The sequence below is a fragment of the Alligator mississippiensis genome, chromosome 9, assembly GCF_030867095.1.
Source record: "Alligator mississippiensis isolate rAllMis1 chromosome 9, rAllMis1, whole genome shotgun sequence".
Taxonomy (NCBI): domain Eukaryota; kingdom Metazoa; phylum Chordata; order Crocodylia; family Alligatoridae; genus Alligator; species Alligator mississippiensis.
This window is the reverse complement of record NC_081832.1, coordinates 78,811,293-78,830,843: the sequence shown is the minus strand read 5'-3', so window position 1 is coordinate 78,830,843 and position 19,551 is coordinate 78,811,293. Positions and strand designations below refer to the sequence as shown.

Below are 19,551 nucleotides of genomic sequence, written 5' to 3'. Positions count from 1 at the left end.
AGGTGCTGTTAATATTAGCTACAGCATCACTTACTTGATGTCTGCTTAGATATTTGAATAGTGGTTTCTCCCTTTGCCTGTCTTTAACTGCCATTCACTGTTTGGCATTTACATACTTAGTGTACAGTGATATAGCAGTACTTTCACACCTTGCTTTTAAAATATTGAGTCTCTATAATGATACTGTGTCAATTTGTAATTGCTTTTCTGGGAGGTTTTTAAAGCATTGTTTTACTTACAGGCACATGCTTGTGTTTAAAAACAGATCCCAAACTCATTTTTATAGCGTCCCAGACCCTGTGGATACTCTGAAATTAAAATTGATTTAATTTTGAATCAGCAAGGAATTGTTATAAATCAGTATAAGCCAAGGTTAAATTGATTTGCGTGTCCACACAGGGTTTCATTCTGCTTTGACTAAATCAATTTAAAAACGTGACCTTAGCTAAGTTGATGCAATTTGTATATAAACTGGGTTTATAAACCAGGGTTTATAAACCATACTCCTCCCATTTGGAAAACTAAACTCCTTTCAATCCATTTGGGCAGGAGATCAATGTGTGACTTGATTAGCTTAGCAGCATGCTGCAGATATATGGAGATGTGCTACATTTTTAAATCTATATTTGTATTTCAAAAATTCCCATTGGTTCAATCTTTGTCCATGCCTATGGCAACACAAATATAATAAACTGCAACTACTTGTTTGCAGTAATAGGCAGTGGCTGGGTTAATAATCCCTTAGTGCAATAGGCTACAGTTGTTCTCTTTTTCTTACCCTGTCCAAGATTAGCAAATTCTTGATAGCCTCAACAAAAGCAGCACCTTCCCAGTAGAGAATCGGTGCTAGGATGCAGCCCATGAACTCTGGTCCGTGAGTAAACAGGGCTATTTTGGCTGTCAAGTGCACTTCTGGATTCACCTCCTCCCCCCTGTTTACTTTTTCCCTAATTCAGAGTAGCTGGAAAGGCTGTGCTGGCTGCCAAAGTCAGAAGAACTGATCAGGTTTAGGCATCTTAAATGGAGGATTTAAATGATACTGCTGCTGTGATTCACAATGCAGCCAGCAGCACTGGGAACCGAGTCAAGCCTGTAGGTGCAGCCAGCTCTGCAGCCCGGCCCTCCTCCCCCTCGGATCCTTTTTGTGAACAAACGCGGTCTGCGCTTCACAGATTATCTGATCCTGGTGACAGCTTTAGAACCTGTCTGGCTGCACCGAGGTGAACTCGGAGCAACGGGCCGGCAACCCATGGAGGCACGTTTCCAGACAGAGCCATCAAGCCCAGAGAGGTACATTGGAAAAGAAGTGCGTTTTTCTCTGCAGCTGAGCTGTCCAACTGGTGACCTGCAGGCTTCAAGTGGCCTCTGGAGGGTTAGCACATAGCCCACGGGCTCCTACCCCATTGCACCCCCCCATCCAGTTGCTGCTGCTGCTGTGGCCTGGTTCTTCAGGCTTCCCCCAGCTCCGGCTTGTCCTTCCTGCCCCTGCTTCTGGGGGCAGGCCGGCTTCGGGAAAGGGAGCTGAAGCACTGCACACAGCATCAGGAGGGGGAAGGAGGGGAGCTGTGCTGTCGAGGTTGAGGAAGAGAGCTGCCCACACGGCAAGCATGGTTGGGAGGGGGGAGCTGGGCTGCTCCTGTGTTGGGAGCAGTTGGGGGTGGTGAAGGCTGCCCACTTGGCTGGTACACCTTGCAGTCCCCAGGTCCGTGACCCGGGCTGTCCAGTTGAACAGCCCTGCCCCAGAACATCAATTTCTCCTTTCTGAAGATCCGCTAGACATGCCAGTCAAGCTTTCCTACTGTATAAAGACAGGTAGGATGTGGATGGGCTTTTGCAGGTGTTACCTGTTTGATATCCAGGTATTTCAGTCCTCGCTGAACCGGGATGCAGTGGGGAATTCTGTACTACACACAGACAAGCAGAGCTATTACGCTCTAGCGGGAACAGTATTGAGTTGTCTGTTAGAAACCCAAGCTTGCTAGAAATGAAAAATCATTTGGCTTGTTAAACCACTTCTATTCCTTTGCCTAAGAAGCTCCTTTTCCTCCCAAAAGTATAAAGAATTTAATAACATTGTAGAATTCCCTAATAACAGTGAACACTTGATATTATCTATAAGGAGATGGAAATTAATTTCTGTGTTAACTGCTGTTAATGCAGTGAAAACTGATCATTGGAAGAGATCATCAAGGAGAACCATCAATTCAGCATAACTTGAAGTCTTTAAATAAAAAGACGAGCATCTTTCTGAAAGAGAGGCTGTACTTCAGCTGTCACTTTTTTGGGTTAGATACTGGAATTTGTCTCATTGAAATTAGCAGCTGTTGCTATGCAGAAGGTCAGGCAACATGATCATAATGGGCCCCTTCAGGTCTAAAATGTGAGTAATCAAGACTAATGTTATCTGTGTACACCCTCTCACAGTAGGGCCTGTTTGCTTGATAATTTAATAAAGCTTATTTAAAAAAAACCCATTTAAAATGGTTGGCATTAAAAAAAGCTGACCTATATATTTGTGCTGTTTGGTAATCTTGACGTACATAATGGAGCCGTCTGAAAACACAAGCTGCAGGCTTAAACAAGTGAGGATTTGAGTCCAGTTCCAGGTGGAAAATGAAAGTACTAAGAATCCTTCAGCCACACAAGTAATTAAAAGTAGTGAAAATTGTTTAATCTTCTCTCCCAGAGACCTGGGGAAAGGGTGTAGCAGCACCCTAAGTCTTGTCTGTGCCTCTCCCAGCTACTCAGGTGGTCCAGTAAAAGATGTCACCCACAAAAATCTTTGCCTTTTCTATTCATTATGCATAGTACTTGGGAACATAACTCTGGAGGAGCACTGATCTTTGCAGGTCTCCTTGGAGTCTTTGAGAGCTCCTGGTTGCTAATCAGGATCAGGTCATGTCTGGCTTTCCCTTTACCTACGTCTCATCATATAAGAAAAGACCATTGCCGTATCCACTGCATAACATCAGCTGCTGTAGAAGCAGAATGTGATGAAACTTTTTACAGCGTGCTTAGCTCTTAGCCATATTGGCATAGCAACTCTGGGGATTGCTATAGCTCTATTAATGGTATCAGAAAGCTATATTAGGACAGAGTTATAAAAATAACCAGTTAGCAGTTTTGCTTCTGGTGCGGGACAGGCACGTGCTGGTTAAAAAGGTTTAATGTTAATTTTGAAGATTTAGTCCATTAAAACCAAGCTGTCCAGTTCTCAGGTCTGAAGTGTACTTGCTTATATAGCTTTCTAGTGCAGCATTTTATATAATGGAGACCTGTGGTGTTCCCGACTGTGCCAGCTGCTACTGTCACCTTCCATATTTTCTTCTGCACTGCAGTACAGCACTTGAGTCACCTGCTTTCGTGTCCTCCTCTTGGAGAGGATGGATGCTGCAAAAAAGCAGAGTGTTTCTCCAAAAAGGATTTGAGATGTGCTGGAGGTGCAGTGTAGGCTGGCAGGCAAGTATTGTTTGGGTTGGAGAGAAGAGAATAGCTGTGGTTTAAAGCTTGGTGTGGTTTGCAGCTAAAGTTGCTGTAATGTTAAAATAATGCAGTCTTAAAGTGCCTTGAGTTGCTGTTCTTCATTTTCTTAAGAGTGAAAATACCCAGGGATAAGACGCCAGGGAATGATTTAGTGCAATCAGTGTCTGTCCACCAAAGGTGAATTGCAGATCTCTGTTCCTTTCCTAGGACTTTATTAAGCTCCAAGACAATTGGGGCTTACTAATACAGCCGCCATAGATTTGTGCTGCAAAGTGACATTGTGTAGTAGCTACTTCCTGGACTGTGTGGTTAAGATCTTAATCAGCCAGCATCATCAGGTGGGGGAAGGAGACTTGTTGCAAATCCAGTGTTTGTGCAGAGCAGGGTTCTCAACGTTTAAAAGCACGAGGTATCTCTCGTGAGGCCCCTGGAAAATGCCAGCTTTGAATTTTCACTTGTTTTTTTTGATTACAGAAAAACAATATTCCAGTTCTTCTGTTGCAGAGGACTTGGACACCACAGCAGGGAACAATGGTTTTAACACTCCGCATTCTTATTTGGGATCTCTGGGTTTATCTTGTGACTCATGTACTCTAACATTGTTCGCATTATCCTTGAAAGGATCTCAAGACACCTCTGGGTACTCCAGCTCCCTGGTGGAGAATCCCTGGTGGAGAGGGCTGGAGGGAAGAGGAAGCCCCCTGAGTTTGCTGTCCTCAAAGGCTGCTCTTCCATTTTTCTCTTTTGCCAACCCCATTTCTCTTCACCCAGGGATTGTGTTGCCAATGCTTTTGTCTGCCTTGCCTCTTCAAAGGTGCCTCTTTCATCCTCGGAGGAAGGGTATAGCTAGCTGAAGCATGCTAAGCATTCTTGTCCAAGGGTCCAACTTGGGGGCAGGGGAAGAAGCTAATGCAGTCACTTCCAGCAAGGTAGATTTGTGCAACTAGTAAAGGGTATTGCATGAGGAGTTGTGGCTTAGCCCTCTGTCTTTGGAAAGTGTGAATCCTCTCAGTAACCAGGTGAAGCGTTGCCAAAGATCAGTCTTAAAGACGCATCTGCATTCCTTATGCTTGGGCAGCATTTAGGTAAGTGAGCTGGGGAACTATTTTTCAAGTGTTCTATTTTAAAACATTGCTATTTTTAAGTGAACACATAGTCTTATGACTTGGTCTTGTTTTATTCGTGCGAAAAAAAAAAAATCCTGTAATGTCTTTAAATTCCCTCATCATTCAGGGCTTCTTGGAGAATAAGCCATGCATCCTGCAACTGGTAGGGAGAGAGCCTAAAGAATTTCTCTTTCTGTTGTGCTCAGGATGTAGCCCAGTCTTTACCATAGCCCCCACTGTTGCAGCCAGACTTGCCAAAGTCTGGCTAAGCAGATTTCCCAGGTTGGCCATGAAGATTACATTGCATAGATTTCATAGGGAAGTCAGGCTGGAAGGGACCCCAGAGGTCATCTAGCTCAACCCTCTTCCTTGAGGCAGGATCATCCCTATCTAAACCTTCCTATACGAATCCATGATCTAAAATCTTTCTAAAGCTATTATTAATCATGCAAGAAATCATACCCTTATCTGCCACAGGGATGGCAGCCAACGTCCTGCTTGTACAAGCTGTTGTTAATATACACGTGCTGAAGAGGTCCCAGGCAGAGGCCATGCTGCAGAGGAAGGTAACCGCTCCCCCATAGTCTATACCTATCTGACAATGGGGTAAAATTCCTTCCTGACCCCAGATATGGTGAATGGTCTGACCCTGGGCAGTGGGGCAAGACCCTCTAGCCTCTTAAAACCTAGACCCTATAGACCCTCTTAAAACCTCCAGCTTTTAAGACCTAGCAGGAGCACTGGCACAGCCCAAACAAAATCCCCACTTTTGGCTGCTGCCATCACCCAGTGCCTCTGAGGGAGGCTTCAAAAGAATTTGACACATGGAGCAGAAAGAAGGGGAGGGGAAGGGGCAACCAGCAAAGGGATTTCTGCAGATCCACCTTCCAGTAAAAAGCTGCACTTTTGAAATGTGCTAGCAGTATGTTACTCTGATTTTTTTAATGCCCTTTTAACAAAGCCTTTGCTTAGGAAGAGAGACTTGCAATTGTTCAAAAATAGTTTAGGTTATTAGTTGGCTGTTTACCTGTTTATGTGCTAATAACTTAAACTATTTTTCATCATGGATGTTGCAGCCATCACGAGGCAAAGACCGTGCTGTGATAAGAGCCACTTAAATCACAAACCCTGCACTTGTGACAGGCACGAAAGAATCCAACAAGGTAAATGACGAATTAAAGAGAAGAAGTCCCTATCCAAATGCAGATTCATCATTTGAAAACCAAAGGACGTTCAGTGTTAGTTGGGGTCCTGTGTGAACAAATACTGGAGGCCTTGTCCAGTAGGAGTGTGAAAAGGTCACACTCTTCCCCCCTCCCAAACTCCCACTTGCAGAGCTGCATCCTGGTCCCCAAATGCTTGACATGAGCCGTGTTTGGGTAACCGGAGAAGGAAGAAGCAGTAGCAGGATGTCAGGGAAGTTTGGACGGGGATCGGCCATCTGCTTTATGTCCTTGTGGTGGCTGCCGCAAAGCATTTTTTTTTTCTTCTTTTGTCTGTAGGAATATCGTAGATCTAAGCTGGCAGTTTTCAACACATTTCCCTCAAAGGCAAGCGAGCAAAGGTTTAAGCTGAAGCCACAGGAGTTTTGGAGTGCAATTTTGCTGGTGCAGCCTTGCCTCGGCACGCTCGCTAACGGAGAGTGGCCTCTAGGTTATGAGGTGTGTGGTTCCCCAAGGCTGCAGGTTAGCTGGATTGTGACTCGCTGATCCACTGCACTCCTTCAGTGTTTCTTGAAGGCGTTCTCTGACGTTGTTTTACAAACTGTGGGGCTCCCAAGAGCAGGACTGAGCTAGAGTAGTTGCCCCTCTGGATGCTGGTGTCTGGCTGGCTGGCTGGCTGCAGTTTGTCCTATGCATTCTGGCATCTGTGCAGACTTTGTGGCTAGACTCTGGGTTCGTTTCAGTTTGCAGAAGTTTTTCTTTGTCTGAATTGTGCCTGGGGGCTACCTCTGAGGCAGGGGATTGTCTTGCCGTGGTAGCAAAGGCGTACTTAGAACTTCCTCAGCGTCTCAGTTACAAAAGCTGCTTTCTGCGGGAGGGCAGAGGACAGCCTTACGTCAGCCAATTCTGAAATCCTGTTTGTCTGGGTTCAGATGAAGGCTTGTTCATACAGCTCCGAGTGGGGCATAACTGTTCAGTGTTTTCCAGCTAGCTGTGTTCATTTGGACTTCTCTTTTCACGGGAGTTACATTAGTGGAATCGCTTGATGGGATTCAGGACCATTCAGATCATCCAGTCTGACTTGCTGCATCCCATAGGTGCTAGAACCTCTCCCAGTAACTTCTGCATCCAGCCCCAGACTCCTGCGAACAGAACCGTATCCCTACACCCGTGATTTAAACCATGCAACAAAGGATCTCCCTCTGGTTCCAGTGGCTAATTACCCTTGCCACTACACTTGTGTGCCTGAATCTGAGCCTTCTCATCTGAAATGATTTCGATTCAGCTTCCGGCCATTGGATAATGCTATCCCTCATCCTGGTAGTGATAAAGAGCAGTCTGATAGACAGCTCTTGTATTAGATTTATGATCCCTCTCTTGGCGATAGCTGGCCCTGGTTTTTAAGGAGCCAGTGTTTCTTTGGCACACCCAAAGTCAGTGACTTTTACTAAGAGACAAACATTGTAAACTCCTTAATTGATGCGTGCAAAGCTTCCATTCTGAAGCTAGATCTATATAGAGCTTCAAAGAAACTATTTGAAATGGGTGAAAGAGATTTGTGACCATGCAACCAACAGGAAAATAAAACGGTTCTTAAATATCAGGGCCTGTCACGTGGAGACGCAGTTAGCATTGTGCCCTTCATGTGTGTCCCAGTGGATGCCTGTCAATCAACTGACACCTAGGCCTTCTCGGAAGCAGCCAGTTGAGCGCAGGACAGTGACCCTTTGCCCCCCGTAATGACCGGTGGTAGAGACAGCGAGGGAAGTGCTGAAAGGCAGCCCCGCAGCTGCGGTGGTGCAGTGTGTACATTCCACCATCTCAGCGTTTTCCCCGCAGTTGAAACAACAAGCTGTAACTAAGCTCCTGTGTCTCGCTAAATGCTGAACAGAAACACATGTGTAACTTAGAGGAGTACTGAGCATTTCCTCTTTATTCCCCCTGGCATTTAAGGAGGGCCTGGCTGCAGCCCAGGCAGAGGGGGAGAGGAAGGCAATGGGTGTCTCATTCTCCCTGACCTTTGGGCTCCTGGGGGGATGTCTGCAGCAATGCTGCTTTCGGCAGTCTTTAGAGGAGCATGGCATGGACTTCCCACAGCTTTGGACCATCTGTCGCCCTTGGGGGCTAGCAGGGGAGATTGACTATGCTCCCTGGCGGCGCTGCATTGTGACCGACAGCAGGCAAGAGGCAGGAGAGAGTGCAGAGCTTGCTCTCCCCCTCCCTACTCCCTCGTGGCACACACTCATCAAGCTGGACCTGAGCTCCATCACATCCTCTGCTTAGGTTTAAGACCAGCTGAAAGAAATTAGTACGCTGCTGAGTCAGGAGAAAGAGAGGAGCATCCAGTTGAGCCCAGAGGCAGGTTGACTCCTCTCCTCTCTCTCTGGGCTGGTTATGGATTCAGAGCCAGTAACTCTTGCATGGGATTAGGCATAGCTGCAAGATTTAGACATTAACCCTGAGGCTCCTGGTAGTTTCCAGTCTGGTGAGTGTGTGCATGCATGTGTGCCAGCTATCCAAAGGGATGTTTAAAGGCACCATCTTTTTCTTCCATCAGAGGAGATGACAATCCCGATAACTCTCTACTTCTCCAGTCAGTGGAAATAGTGCTGCTGCTAAGACAGCACGGAGGAATTGAATTCCCCCAAATGTACTTACCTTAACTCTGTGGTTTGAAGTCAGATGTTCCACGTGTCATAAATGAATAGCATGTGTTGTGGGAAAAGTAGGGAATAAAAATACTTCTTTTGATGTGCCTTTTCATTTGCACTCCTCTTCTGTGTCCCCTTTCTTGCAAGGAGCCAACTTTGGTAATGAAGTGTTTACTTTCCTGTCGGTCAAAGGCATCGTAGATGGTAATGTGGGTGCAGTTCTGGGAATGGGGCCTTTGCAGCAAAAATGCAAATATTGTCACGTGGTGTGTTTCACGTCTGCCTTTTCAAGCTTTAAGAGGGAATTGCAAATAATGAAATGAAAAGATACCACTTGACTTTTTTCCTCCCATTTGAAAACTGACAATTAGAGCAAACTTTAAAAAACCCCTCCTGGAAATCAACAGTGAAATTCTGGCCTGAGCTCAGAAGCAGCAGCTTTCATCATGGAGGCTGCTGCAATAACCATGAGTGCTGTTCGGCTTGCCACTCTTTCTGTCTCTGAGGCCTGCCTGGTCCAGAGACCCTGTGTGTAAAAGCCATGTTGCTTTGTCTCTCCTCTGATTTGCACTTGGACACCTTTCCTCCTTGGGTTGCTTCTCCCATTATTTTTTGGAGTGCAGTGGAACACGTTCCTGGTTTAATTAGGGGTATATTCTGACTGCACTAACTGCATGACCTCTGAATAGCTCTGCTTTTCCAAAATGTTCTGCTGCCCTGTTTGAAGATAGCATCACAATGTCTGGGAGTCCAGTACAATGACAGGCAAAATGAGATAAAACCAAGTGACAGCTGAAATACTGGTGCAAAAGCAGTAAGTGGGATTTCTTGAATTATCTCTGTAGTGAAAGGGGAACAGAAACCTGCTTCATAAGGTGAAGGGAAAAACCAAACCTGGCTTAGGCTAAAGTAAAAGGCAGGATTTAAACTGAAACTTGAACGGGAGATAGCTGCAGGACAGGCGTGTGTTATCTGACTGGGCGGCACCAGTGAAAGAGCAGCTCCGAAGTTGGGAGGTCATGAGAAGGCGGCAAACGTTGGAGGTGCCAAGTGTTGTCTGGTCCGCCAAGGAGGCTGAGGCTCGAGAAGGTTTGTTGTAAGGTTCTGGTTTGCTACAGCGATGCCAAACTTTATTTTTGGGTTTCACTGTTTAGTGCTGAATAAATAATTATGCACAGCGACTTTAGGAAGGGCTTGCTGATGTGGAAGAAGTCGATCACGTGTAAACAGCCCAAACGAACTTCTAGCTGTACAGCCTGCCTGCCCCCTGATCTTTTTAGCAGCTGATGTCATATTTTTAATTTGCTTGCATTTTTAGTAAGGGTATGTCCTTCCTTGATCTTCAGATCTGCTCCTGAAACTTGCATCTGCTCAAACAAAAGAAATAAATGCCATTTTCTGGGTCAGACTATAGATCCGCTTGTCCTACTTATGGTTTGTCCTGCAGAATTAGTTGTTGTACATTTAGTGGTCTAGGCACTGGGGGCGGAGGAGGCTTGTAGTCCTGGGTGGGCCTATATAACAAGTAGGCCCGTTTCTCACAGAGAGCAGATAGTGAAGGGGAGGATGAAATGGGCATGTCCAAAATCTTCTATCCTCTGCCTCTCTTCCACTGGAGCTTCTAGCGTTTAGGATGCTCTAATTCAGAGGCTGCATCCTCTGCGTACCATGTTCCATACCTACTGATACACCTTTCCTCCGAGAATTGGTCCAGTCCAGTGTTACAGAGATGCTTAGTTGCGTCTCAGCAGGTACCATATAATGATAGATGGATATAGTTACGTAGATATCTATATTTAGCTAAAGATGCATATCTATCTATCTGTCTATCTATCTATCGCTAGATATAGATATGGATGTATGGATATCTATATCTAGCTAAAGATAGATAGATATAGCTATATAGATGTTTGCTCTGGGGCCTGGGATGTTGCATGCCGAATACCATGACCCTTCTCTATTAGCTGGTTCTGGATGGGGTGAAGCAAACTAGTTAAGGGCCTGCTCTGCCTTTAAGGGACAACACTGCCCAGCCGTTCTTGTGGTTGCTGCTCATATGTTTGTTGGGAAAGAAGGAAGCAAGCAACAAACCCCATCAAATCCTTGTTTGCTACTTAGCTAAAGAATAGACAAAAAATGTGAACATCTGTTTGCTTTATTAATTAGAAGTATGTGGTTCACACAAAGCATCTTAATTGCTATAAGCAAACGTTATAGTGCTAGACCTCAGGCTCCATTCAATAATTTCATTAAATTAAACTTCAAGCTCAGAGAAAGAGGGAAAAATCCAAGGGCTTTATGGAAATTCATGGGAGTTTCTCTTTCTTTAGCAGGGAATATGATCCATGCTTCAGACTTTGGGAAAGACAAATAGATAAATGTCTAACTTATGATAAGTTCAGGTTTTTGATGAACACGTGGAAAATTATGGTGAAATGCTGATATAATTGTAAATATGTGTGTGTGTACATATGCGTGTCTGTGTGTGTGTATGTAAACATATGTACATATGTGTGTGTGTGTATATAAGACACGCACAGTTTTTCAAGGTGGCTTTTATTTGCTTGTCTTTACCCAGAATAAGGAAGTTTTACATGCCTGAATGGACGATTGATTGCTGGGGTGTTTTTTGGGGGCGTGAAGCAGTTTTTCCCCCTAAAAAAAAAAAGTTGGGCAAATTTCCAGCACTCTTCAATGGGTTTACTGTTAATGTCATTTTATAGAGATGAAGCACTAGGGGTTGAAAAGACTTAAGCAGTGGGCAGTTGAACGAGTTGGACTAGCCTTACATAAACATTTGTCTTAGTTTATGATAGCAGGGCAGGATGTGTTTCTGGGTGGCTTCACAGTAGATAATTGTGCTGCTGTTGATGCAAGGTATTACAGGATGTTTGTTCCAGAAGCTCTGTGATGTCTCGACGCTAAGCAGCCTGATAACACACCACTTGGTCTGCAAAAATCTGCTCCAGTTAAAAGGTGGTGACCAACTTAACACAGCTGAGTGGATGGATCATATTGTAAGCAAGTGAGATTTGCAGCAGGTCTCTGATTTTGTGTACAATGAACCCGTCCATAAAGAGTTTTTTTCCGTTTAGCTGATGGGAAATCCTTTGTTGGTGATGGGTTTCTCTGCATGGACTCCACTGCACTGGCCCTTAAGTTAGTAACCTTTGAAATGAGCATCATCAGTGCCAATTCCAGGACAGAGAGATCGGACGGAAGAACAAGCCTGGCCTGTGTTGTGCCCTCTGTATGTCTGTGGGTGGTGCCAGCATGGGTACTTTGAGCTGAATTGTGAGAAGCAGCTTCCCAACTTGGCTCTATGTAGGCATCGTAATGGAGAGAGGTGCGAAGGGAAGGACCAGAGTTTGTTCTTTTGAGAGCGACTAGCCATGCTGTGTTCATGAAGAACGAAGCCATGTCTGCCCTGGGGGATTTTTCCCAGTTTAAGCAAATGCTAGTCAGCCTTTGAAGTAGCTGCCAGGGCCACAGGCAAGTGCAGGCAATGAAAGTTGCCGCTTGCTCCAGAAGAGCTTGATGCTGCGTCGACTGCTGGCACAGAAGCAGGTTCCAGCAGTGCGGAGAAGGGGCGAAATGAGATCGGTCTCAAGCTGTGCTGTTCAGCAGGTCTCTCTGCCTTGAAGATGGGTCGTGGGAGAACACTGAAATAACAGTGCAGTGCAGTTAATGCATATATAGGTTTTAGGCATGTTGTCTTTAAGGGCTCTCACACTGGTGTGCCTGTGTGGTTTTGAACGCGTTGGGTAGACAGGCCAGGCAGGTGATTTCCCTCTTGTTGCTTAGGCTAATTCAGAAAGTTATTTTCACTTCTTCCAGGTGCTTCAGGGAAGAGGGAAGACCAGGCACAAGGGCCTTTTTCTTTTTTCAGGTCTTGCAGTCCCCTCTACTCTTGTTGAAACATTCTGGGTCTGTTCCTCTTCTGACTGGTTCGGTCTGACTGAAGCCACTAGGCCTGTGCCCACATTTGCAAGCCACGTGGTTTTTTCCTTTCTCGTGGATGGGGCAGCTGCACTTCAGGGATGTTGAAGAGGTAACGCAGCTGCATGGAGTTTAGGGAGAGAGAGAGAGACCAGAGGGATTTCAGTTGTGTTAATTATGAACAATATGAGTCTTGATCTCGCTTTCTAAAACCAGCACTGGAAGGTTTCATTTCTGCTTCTGTTTCCTTTCTGCTCCAGGTTACATCTTGAGTGTTGTGCTCCTGACCCTACCGAGGCAACACCTGGTTCAGCTCTACCTGTACTTTCTGACAGCGATGCTGCTGTATGCTGGGCACCAGATCTCCAGGTAGGAACATGTGAAATTCTTCAGATGACTTGGTTTTAAGAATTGCAAATTCATTTCATTTTTTTTTTTTGCCAGTAGCAACTACAAGCAGAAGGGAAGTCTGGGTTTGTTTCCTTGTTGTTTTGGGGGGGTTGTAGTTTGCTTTGTTTGCTGTTTCCTCCCCATTAGCTGTCAGGAATGTATCCCTGTTTTGCAAATCAGTTTACAGTGACTGTGCACTGCCTCTGAAAGGTGTGCACAGTCTGATCCAACTCACTGAAAGTAGAGGGAACCTCTCTATCGACTTAAGGGGTTGGCTCAGGGTCATAAAGCGCATTATTTGCAGCACGAGGGAAACTTCTTTCTGAAGAGGAAAATGCACTGCTTTTTTGATGCACGTAATGCCTCTTGGACCAAGAAGAGAAAACATCCACAGTGCAGCTAAGTCTGGTCTGAATCTGGCAGTAGAAACTGGTAAGCCAGCAGAGCTGTAGCACTTCTCTGAGTTTCCAAAGTATTTTATTGGAAGGAAAAACACTTTTCCTCTCAACTGGCTGGTGGCTGCATGCAAGGGAAACTATGGAATAAAGAGCCTGGAAGCGTCCGTAAGTCAGTAGTTCTGATAAGAAATATTGCAGTAGTAAAAACAAAAGCAATTATGGGTTGGTTTCAAAATGTAAAGCAGCAGACAGTAAAGAGTGCTGTGACAATATAACTGCACCAGGTAAGTAACCTTTGTTTGTTCTTTGGGTGTTGCTGAATACAGTAAGCCCAAATGAAAGCAAGCTTGCTTTTACTTAACCACAGGCTTGGAGCCCAGCGGGGGAAAGACATCTCTTTGGTGTACTTGCTTCAGAAACTTTGTGCAGAATTGGGCCGTGTTATCTTGGAACCCAGCAGTGGGAAATGTTTTAAAGCACTGTGTTAAATCAGCTTGCACTAAGTGATAGGTTTGAAAATGGCATAGAAAAAAAATGTTTCAGCAAGTGCTTTGAAATGTCTTTTGCTTACTCTGTTGCAGCAGAGGGAAATGTAAACAGAGATTTTTGTGGTAAGAGAGCTGTGTTGATACTGTGGCTGTCAGGGCTTCTCTTAATGGTTTCCTGAAAGGGTGAAGGGAAGAATTATGGCAGTGTGTATTTCCTGGGTAGGCAGGAAAGAGGCTTCCCAAGGATTCCCCTGGGAGCCCCTGAGCTTTTATAGCTACAGGTTGTGGGAGTTTTGTCCTAGGATTTTAGAGGCTCCGATTTTGACTTGTTGGACGCCCAGTTCTAAGAACTCATGGTTTAAACTTTGTGGGTGGTAATGAGTTTTGCCATGACAGATGGGCACCTCGAGCTACAACACTGAAAGCCAACCCCTGGGGCAGGGTGGGCTTGATTTAAATCAAATTGATTTAAATCACTGGTCAGAAAGCCTCGATTTAATCATTGTTTTCTACAAAAAGTGCATTTTTGTTGTTTGATATCCTCTATTCATTTAACTTCTTGAAACTGCACTTTGAAGAGAGGTGAGGGCTTGACTGTGTACGCAAACTTGCAGAGAGACAGGAGGGCTGCTGGGTGGGTAATCAGGGCTGCTCTCTCTCGTCTCCACGTCCTGCTGCAAACAAGGATGTTACCTCTGGAGGCACAAACCCGCAGTCTGAGAACTGAAACTCAGCATCCCAGAGACGCCCACTGGGATCTTCTGGGCTGAGCATTGAGTCCCATTGGGTAGAGTGGTTTTCTTTAATCTTTACTAATCTATAGAGGAGCCTCTGGGAACCCTATCAGATTGGGCCCCTAATATAGTCCATGGCCTGTTGTATCCTATTTATAAAAACTTCTCTAAACGTTTACATGATTATACTGTCTCAAACAGTAGATAATTAGAAGTTATAATATGAATTCCATGATGATATCTTTGAGCTTTAACGTATCTTAAATTAAGACCGTCTTTATATAAGTTTCTTTTAAAAAAAAGCATCTTAAAAATATGATTACATCAAAAATATCTGATTTAAATTAAAAAAAAAATTTTTTTATTAAAAAAAAATTTTTTTTATCCACCCTGCTCTGGGGTTTTGACTCCTGCCCTGAAAAGAGAGTCAGAAAGGGGGACATAAACTTGCCTGGATTGATCTGGAGCTTGATTTTAATCCTGACTTGAATTCATTCTCATTTGAATGCGAGTTTTAACCGTTGTTGCATTATAAATGGCATGGTGAATGGGCGCTGTCGCAGGGTTACCATGTTGCTCGCACTGGTGGTGTAATGACACCAAGCACCTTGCGTCTATACAGCGCTCCTCACCAGTCAATTACCAGCAGTTCCAGTTAACTGTAGGACTTCACTTTTCCTAAATTTAGTGGTTAGTTTAAGTGATAAATAAATGGCCAGAATCCTGCCACTTGATCCTGGTTTGGGTCCTTGGTTGCTGAGACTGTTACATGGGATCTAAGGAACAAAGGCAAGTCGAAATTCAGGTGGGCCACCTTGAGAGCATGTTCCAGTATTGTACATGTAGTTGCACAAGCCTCTCTCTCCTAACCACTACCTCATGTTCTCTTTACTGGAAATGGCAGTGAGTAACACTGGAGAAAAATGCGTAGTTATGCCGTAGAATGAACGGAGCGTCATTTCTAGCTGCTTGTCTTCCTGTTGGCCTGTGGCCATATCTTGCATTTGGCAGGGTTTTTAGAGTTAAGAGGGTTCCCGTGCAGGGGGGAGACTTAGAGGGAGCCATTTGTTTTGGCTACTTTTTTAAAGTATTATTTGTAATAGGAGGATGTCCAGTGACGTGTGAGCTAATTCTGTTTCTGGTGCGCTTGCTCGATGTTGGGTGAGGCGACTGGCCAGCCAGAGTAGAAGCCAGTGGCCTGACACAGTTGGGCCAAATAATTGCGGTCTTGGGGCAGCTGGTTACAAAGCACCTTTTGTAAATAGGGGAAGCTTCCTTGCCTTTGCAGTAATGTAAAAATCCCTCGCATATCAAGCCCTGTCAGACGTATACCTTTGTTTAGAAATATAAGTTAGCTTAGCTGTTGCTGACAGCTGTTATTTTTTTGAGGTTGACGGCACAATGATATCCCTAGAACTGCACTCCCAGCCACAGAAAATCTGGCAGTCTGATACTAGCTTTATTTTTATGTCCTAATTTTGTGAAGTAGAAACACCATTTAAGAGTCATTTAATTACCCAGAAAATAATGGTTTTGGTCTTTCGTTTTCTTATGCTGTTTAAGTCAACTGAACTGGTCTGCAGTGTAAAAGCGGGCGCTTAATACAGCTCTAATGGATCAGAATTGAGTGTGCACACGCGCTCCTGTCAGCATCTTCGTGTGGCACTGCAGCTGTTCCAGGCATCTTCTGACTGGTGTCTCTGCCAAAAGATCATCTTCCTTGCGCTGCCGATGTAATAGTGAAAATTCACAGCATCGATTCTCTTATCTGAACGAGCAATTAGGGTAATACTAACCTTCCAGTGCTGTTAACAACAAAGTCTGCTGGGCTTCTAGGGTTTGCTGCATTACAGACCTGTTTGTTCTCATGATAACTTCTTTTCCTTCAAATGTTGCTGCAGTGGAGAAAAGTGAATGCTTCATTCCCCGGTGCAGGTGCACGTGCCTCTGGGACGCATGAGATCAGTCTTGGGAATAGCACGGTCCAGGGTGGTGCATACATCCGATGCTTGCTGATGCTCCTGTGCCAAGGCAGAGCAGTCAGAGGGGCGTGCTCAGTTCCTTCTAAGTGCTGGGGCAAAGAGGTGAATCCAGATGGTCTCTTCTCTAATTCATTATTGTCTGAATATTCAGTATTCAGCGACGTTTGTGAAAAGATCTTATCTTCACAGCCCAAACAAAGATAATCCTTTAGAAAAGAAGATACTTGAGGAACCCGCTCTGTAGAACAAGGCAGAGCATTTTGCCCTGTGCCACAGCTCATAACCAGCTTCAAGCCTTCAGGGTTCAAGTTTTGGCCTGCCCTGCGATGGTCAAGGGATGCTGTCAAGGGATGCTCATCTCCTGGACAAGTACTCTGTGCAGCAGTCCTGTTCCTCCAGGACTCGAAGATTGGAGATGCTTATGGCTTAAATGAGGGCAGCAAAAATGATTCAGGGGCTGGGGCACACGACTTGCGAGGAGAGGCTGAGGGAAGTGGGCTGATTGAGTCTGCAGAAGAGAAGACCAAGGGGGATTAAACAGCAGCCTTCACCTCCCTGCAGGGGGGCTGCAAAGAAGATGGAGCTGGGCTGGTCTCAGTGGGGGCAGATGGCAGGACAAGGAGCAATGGGCTCACGTTGCAGCAAGGGAGGTTGAGGTTGGCTATTAGGATTAATTTTCTCACGAGGAGGGAGGTGAAGCATTGGAGCAAGTTACCCAGAGAGGTGGTGCAGTCTCCATCCTTGGAGGTTTTGAAGAGCTGGGTAGACAAAGCCTTGGCTGGGATGTTGTAGTTGGGGCTGGTCCTGCCTTGAGCAGGGGATTGGATTAGATGCGACCTCCTGGGGTCCCTTCCAGCCCTCCTTGTCTGTGATTTCTATGATTTCTGCTCGAACAGTCCAGAGGGTACTGTGAAGTCAGTCATGACAGAGGGAGGCCATGTGAAGCTGCTTCTTTTAGACTTAACTTTTCACAGCATCTGAAGTGAGCTTGGGCTCACGGAAGCTCATGCTATATACATCTCTCATTTAGTCAGTCTATAAGGTGCAAATCTACCCTGCCTTCTGCCTGACTTTGTACCAGCACTGCTCACTACCTCTCTTGGGTCATGGTAAAGACGGCCAAGGTGGAAGGATTTGAAATGCTGAAGGCAGGGTGAGAAGAACAGAGGTTGTATGAGACAAAGAGGTCAAAAGGGGCATGTGTTGCAGCTGTTCAGTAAACCCGAGGTCAGCAGTGAAGCGTCTGGGACCCGCTCCCAATAACCCAGCAGAATGGGAGCAGCCATCTGATAGTTGGGTGCTAGTTGACCCCACCACTGCCACACAAAGGGCTGTTCCCGAACCTTCACGTCACTGTGCCCTTGACCCCTCCCCGTGTCCGAAACTGAGCTCGCCCCAGAGATGGCAAGGTTGTCTGAAGCCGGCAGTCTCTCGTGAGGCTGCCCGATGAGGAAGAAGCATCTTGTTCCCGTTCTGCTCACCACAGCGTGGAGGTGACCAGTAGCAGAGTCCGCGTGGGTCTGTGGTTGATGAGTCAGTGAAGAAGTGCCTTGTGTGTCTTCGGAGAGTGGGGGTTGGGGTGTCTCCTGGATTTTATTACGCAGATTCTTTGCTGCAGCCTGACGTAAGGAGGCGAAGTGAGTTGCTCTGCGTTGTGATTGTGGAGTCCCTGATGGTGCTCTCGCTGTCTGATGCAATTGCACATCCCAGGCACAAATGAGATCTGGGGTCAGCAAGTGGAAGGACAGTGAAGAGCGTGCTGGCAGGCTCCAGCGCCCACCACCTCCAGCATCAGTGAAGTCCTTGGTGCCCCAGGTGATGGTCCTCCTTCGCTGTCCCCACGCAAAAAGGAGATATGCCCGGGCTCAAACGCAGCTCCCGAATGGAAGGGAGGTTGTAACTGGAGAACAGAAGTGGCTTCTCCCAGCACAGAGATGTGGAGCTCTCAATTGCAGCTAGGAGCAAGAGACCTTGGTGCAAAAACCTGAGGATGAGCCAGACCAGGGGCGAGATCCACATCACCTCCGTACGTTCCTGACACTGTCATCTGGATTTCTAATTTCTCATGGCACAGCGGGATCAAAAGAGACAACGCGATGCATCTCGCTGCATTACAACTTGGCTGCTTTCTCCGGCACTGAACCCCGAAGCTCAGCCGATCGCAGATCCGGCCCCGTCCTTGTTTTCTAACGAAGTGTGAGCCGTCTGCCTCAGAAGCCTGCAAGGCCGCGATGTGGAGTGACCCCCCTGACTTCTGCCAGGCACCGTGTGCCTTTGGCTGAGCAGAGCGGTCGGGGAGAGCACTCCGCAGCGACCCTCTGGTGCCGCTGACATGCGTTCCCACCATCCTGAAGGCTCCTGGCCAGTCCTCCGGTAGGATTCATGCCGATTATGCTCAAAGAAGAGGCAGTGGCTTTTTAACATAGTCGCTCTGGCTCCTCAAGGGGTGCCTGTGCCAGTGGGCACTTCCTCCCTGTTTTGGGGCCTTTTACTGTCGCTGTCTCCAAACGGTGCAGGAGCCCAGGGAAGATCATGGCTTCTGCTCTTCTGTTCCCCTGGCATGGGATCACAAGGGATTTGTATGCTTCCAATGAAGGCTGCTATTCAGAAAGCTCCTCTTGTGCCCGGCCTGCCTGCTGTGATGCGCTCAATAACATCTGGAGCAAGTTGCTCTCAGGAAAGTGGCAGTTCCTTCCTTTTCGTGGTCCTATGCATTGGGGACGAGCCTTGCTGGCTGCAGGTGATGTAGGAGCTACGCAGGCACCTCACACCGGCGTCTTCGTGGGTGCATCTGAACTGTATTGCATAAGGCTGTCTTGTGACACGATCTGTTGCCTAATAGGTGCACCAGGAACTGCTGTGCTCTTGACTCTTTAGAAATAGTCCACTTGGATTCAAATTAGAGAATATTGTTTCTAATAGCAAGAAATTTTTCAATTGCAGTTTGGCAAGTTCAAAAAAACAACAATGAAAGAAGCAAACCGCTAGAGTTGTTGTTTTGAGCTCTAATGGGTTGTACTCAGCTGGAGGCGCGAGGTGTTTTGAATCTTTTGATGGTTCACATCAAAAACAAAGGAATAATACTTGTCAGAATTACAGTGCGCTGGATCATAGACTCATAGACAAGGAGGGTTGAAGAGACCTCAGGAGGTCGCATCTAGTCCGACCCCCTTCTCCAAGCAGGACCAGCCCCAACTACATCATCCCAGCCAAGGCT

General features: G+C 46.1%; 1 protein-coding gene across 3 annotated transcripts in view; it reads left to right on the top strand.

The window, feature by feature from the left end:
* RNF145 (ring finger protein 145) overlaps positions 1 to 19,551 on the top strand; it is a 66,211-nt gene that overhangs the window by 21,335 nt on the left and 25,325 nt on the right. For all 3 annotated transcript variants that reach the window (XM_059712950.1, XM_059712951.1, XM_059712952.1), the window contains one exon: positions 12,603 to 12,711. In XM_059712950.1, the coding sequence (XP_059568933.1) occupies positions 12,603 to 12,711 (109 nt within the window). The remainder of the gene's footprint in view (positions 1 to 12,602; positions 12,712 to 19,551) is intronic.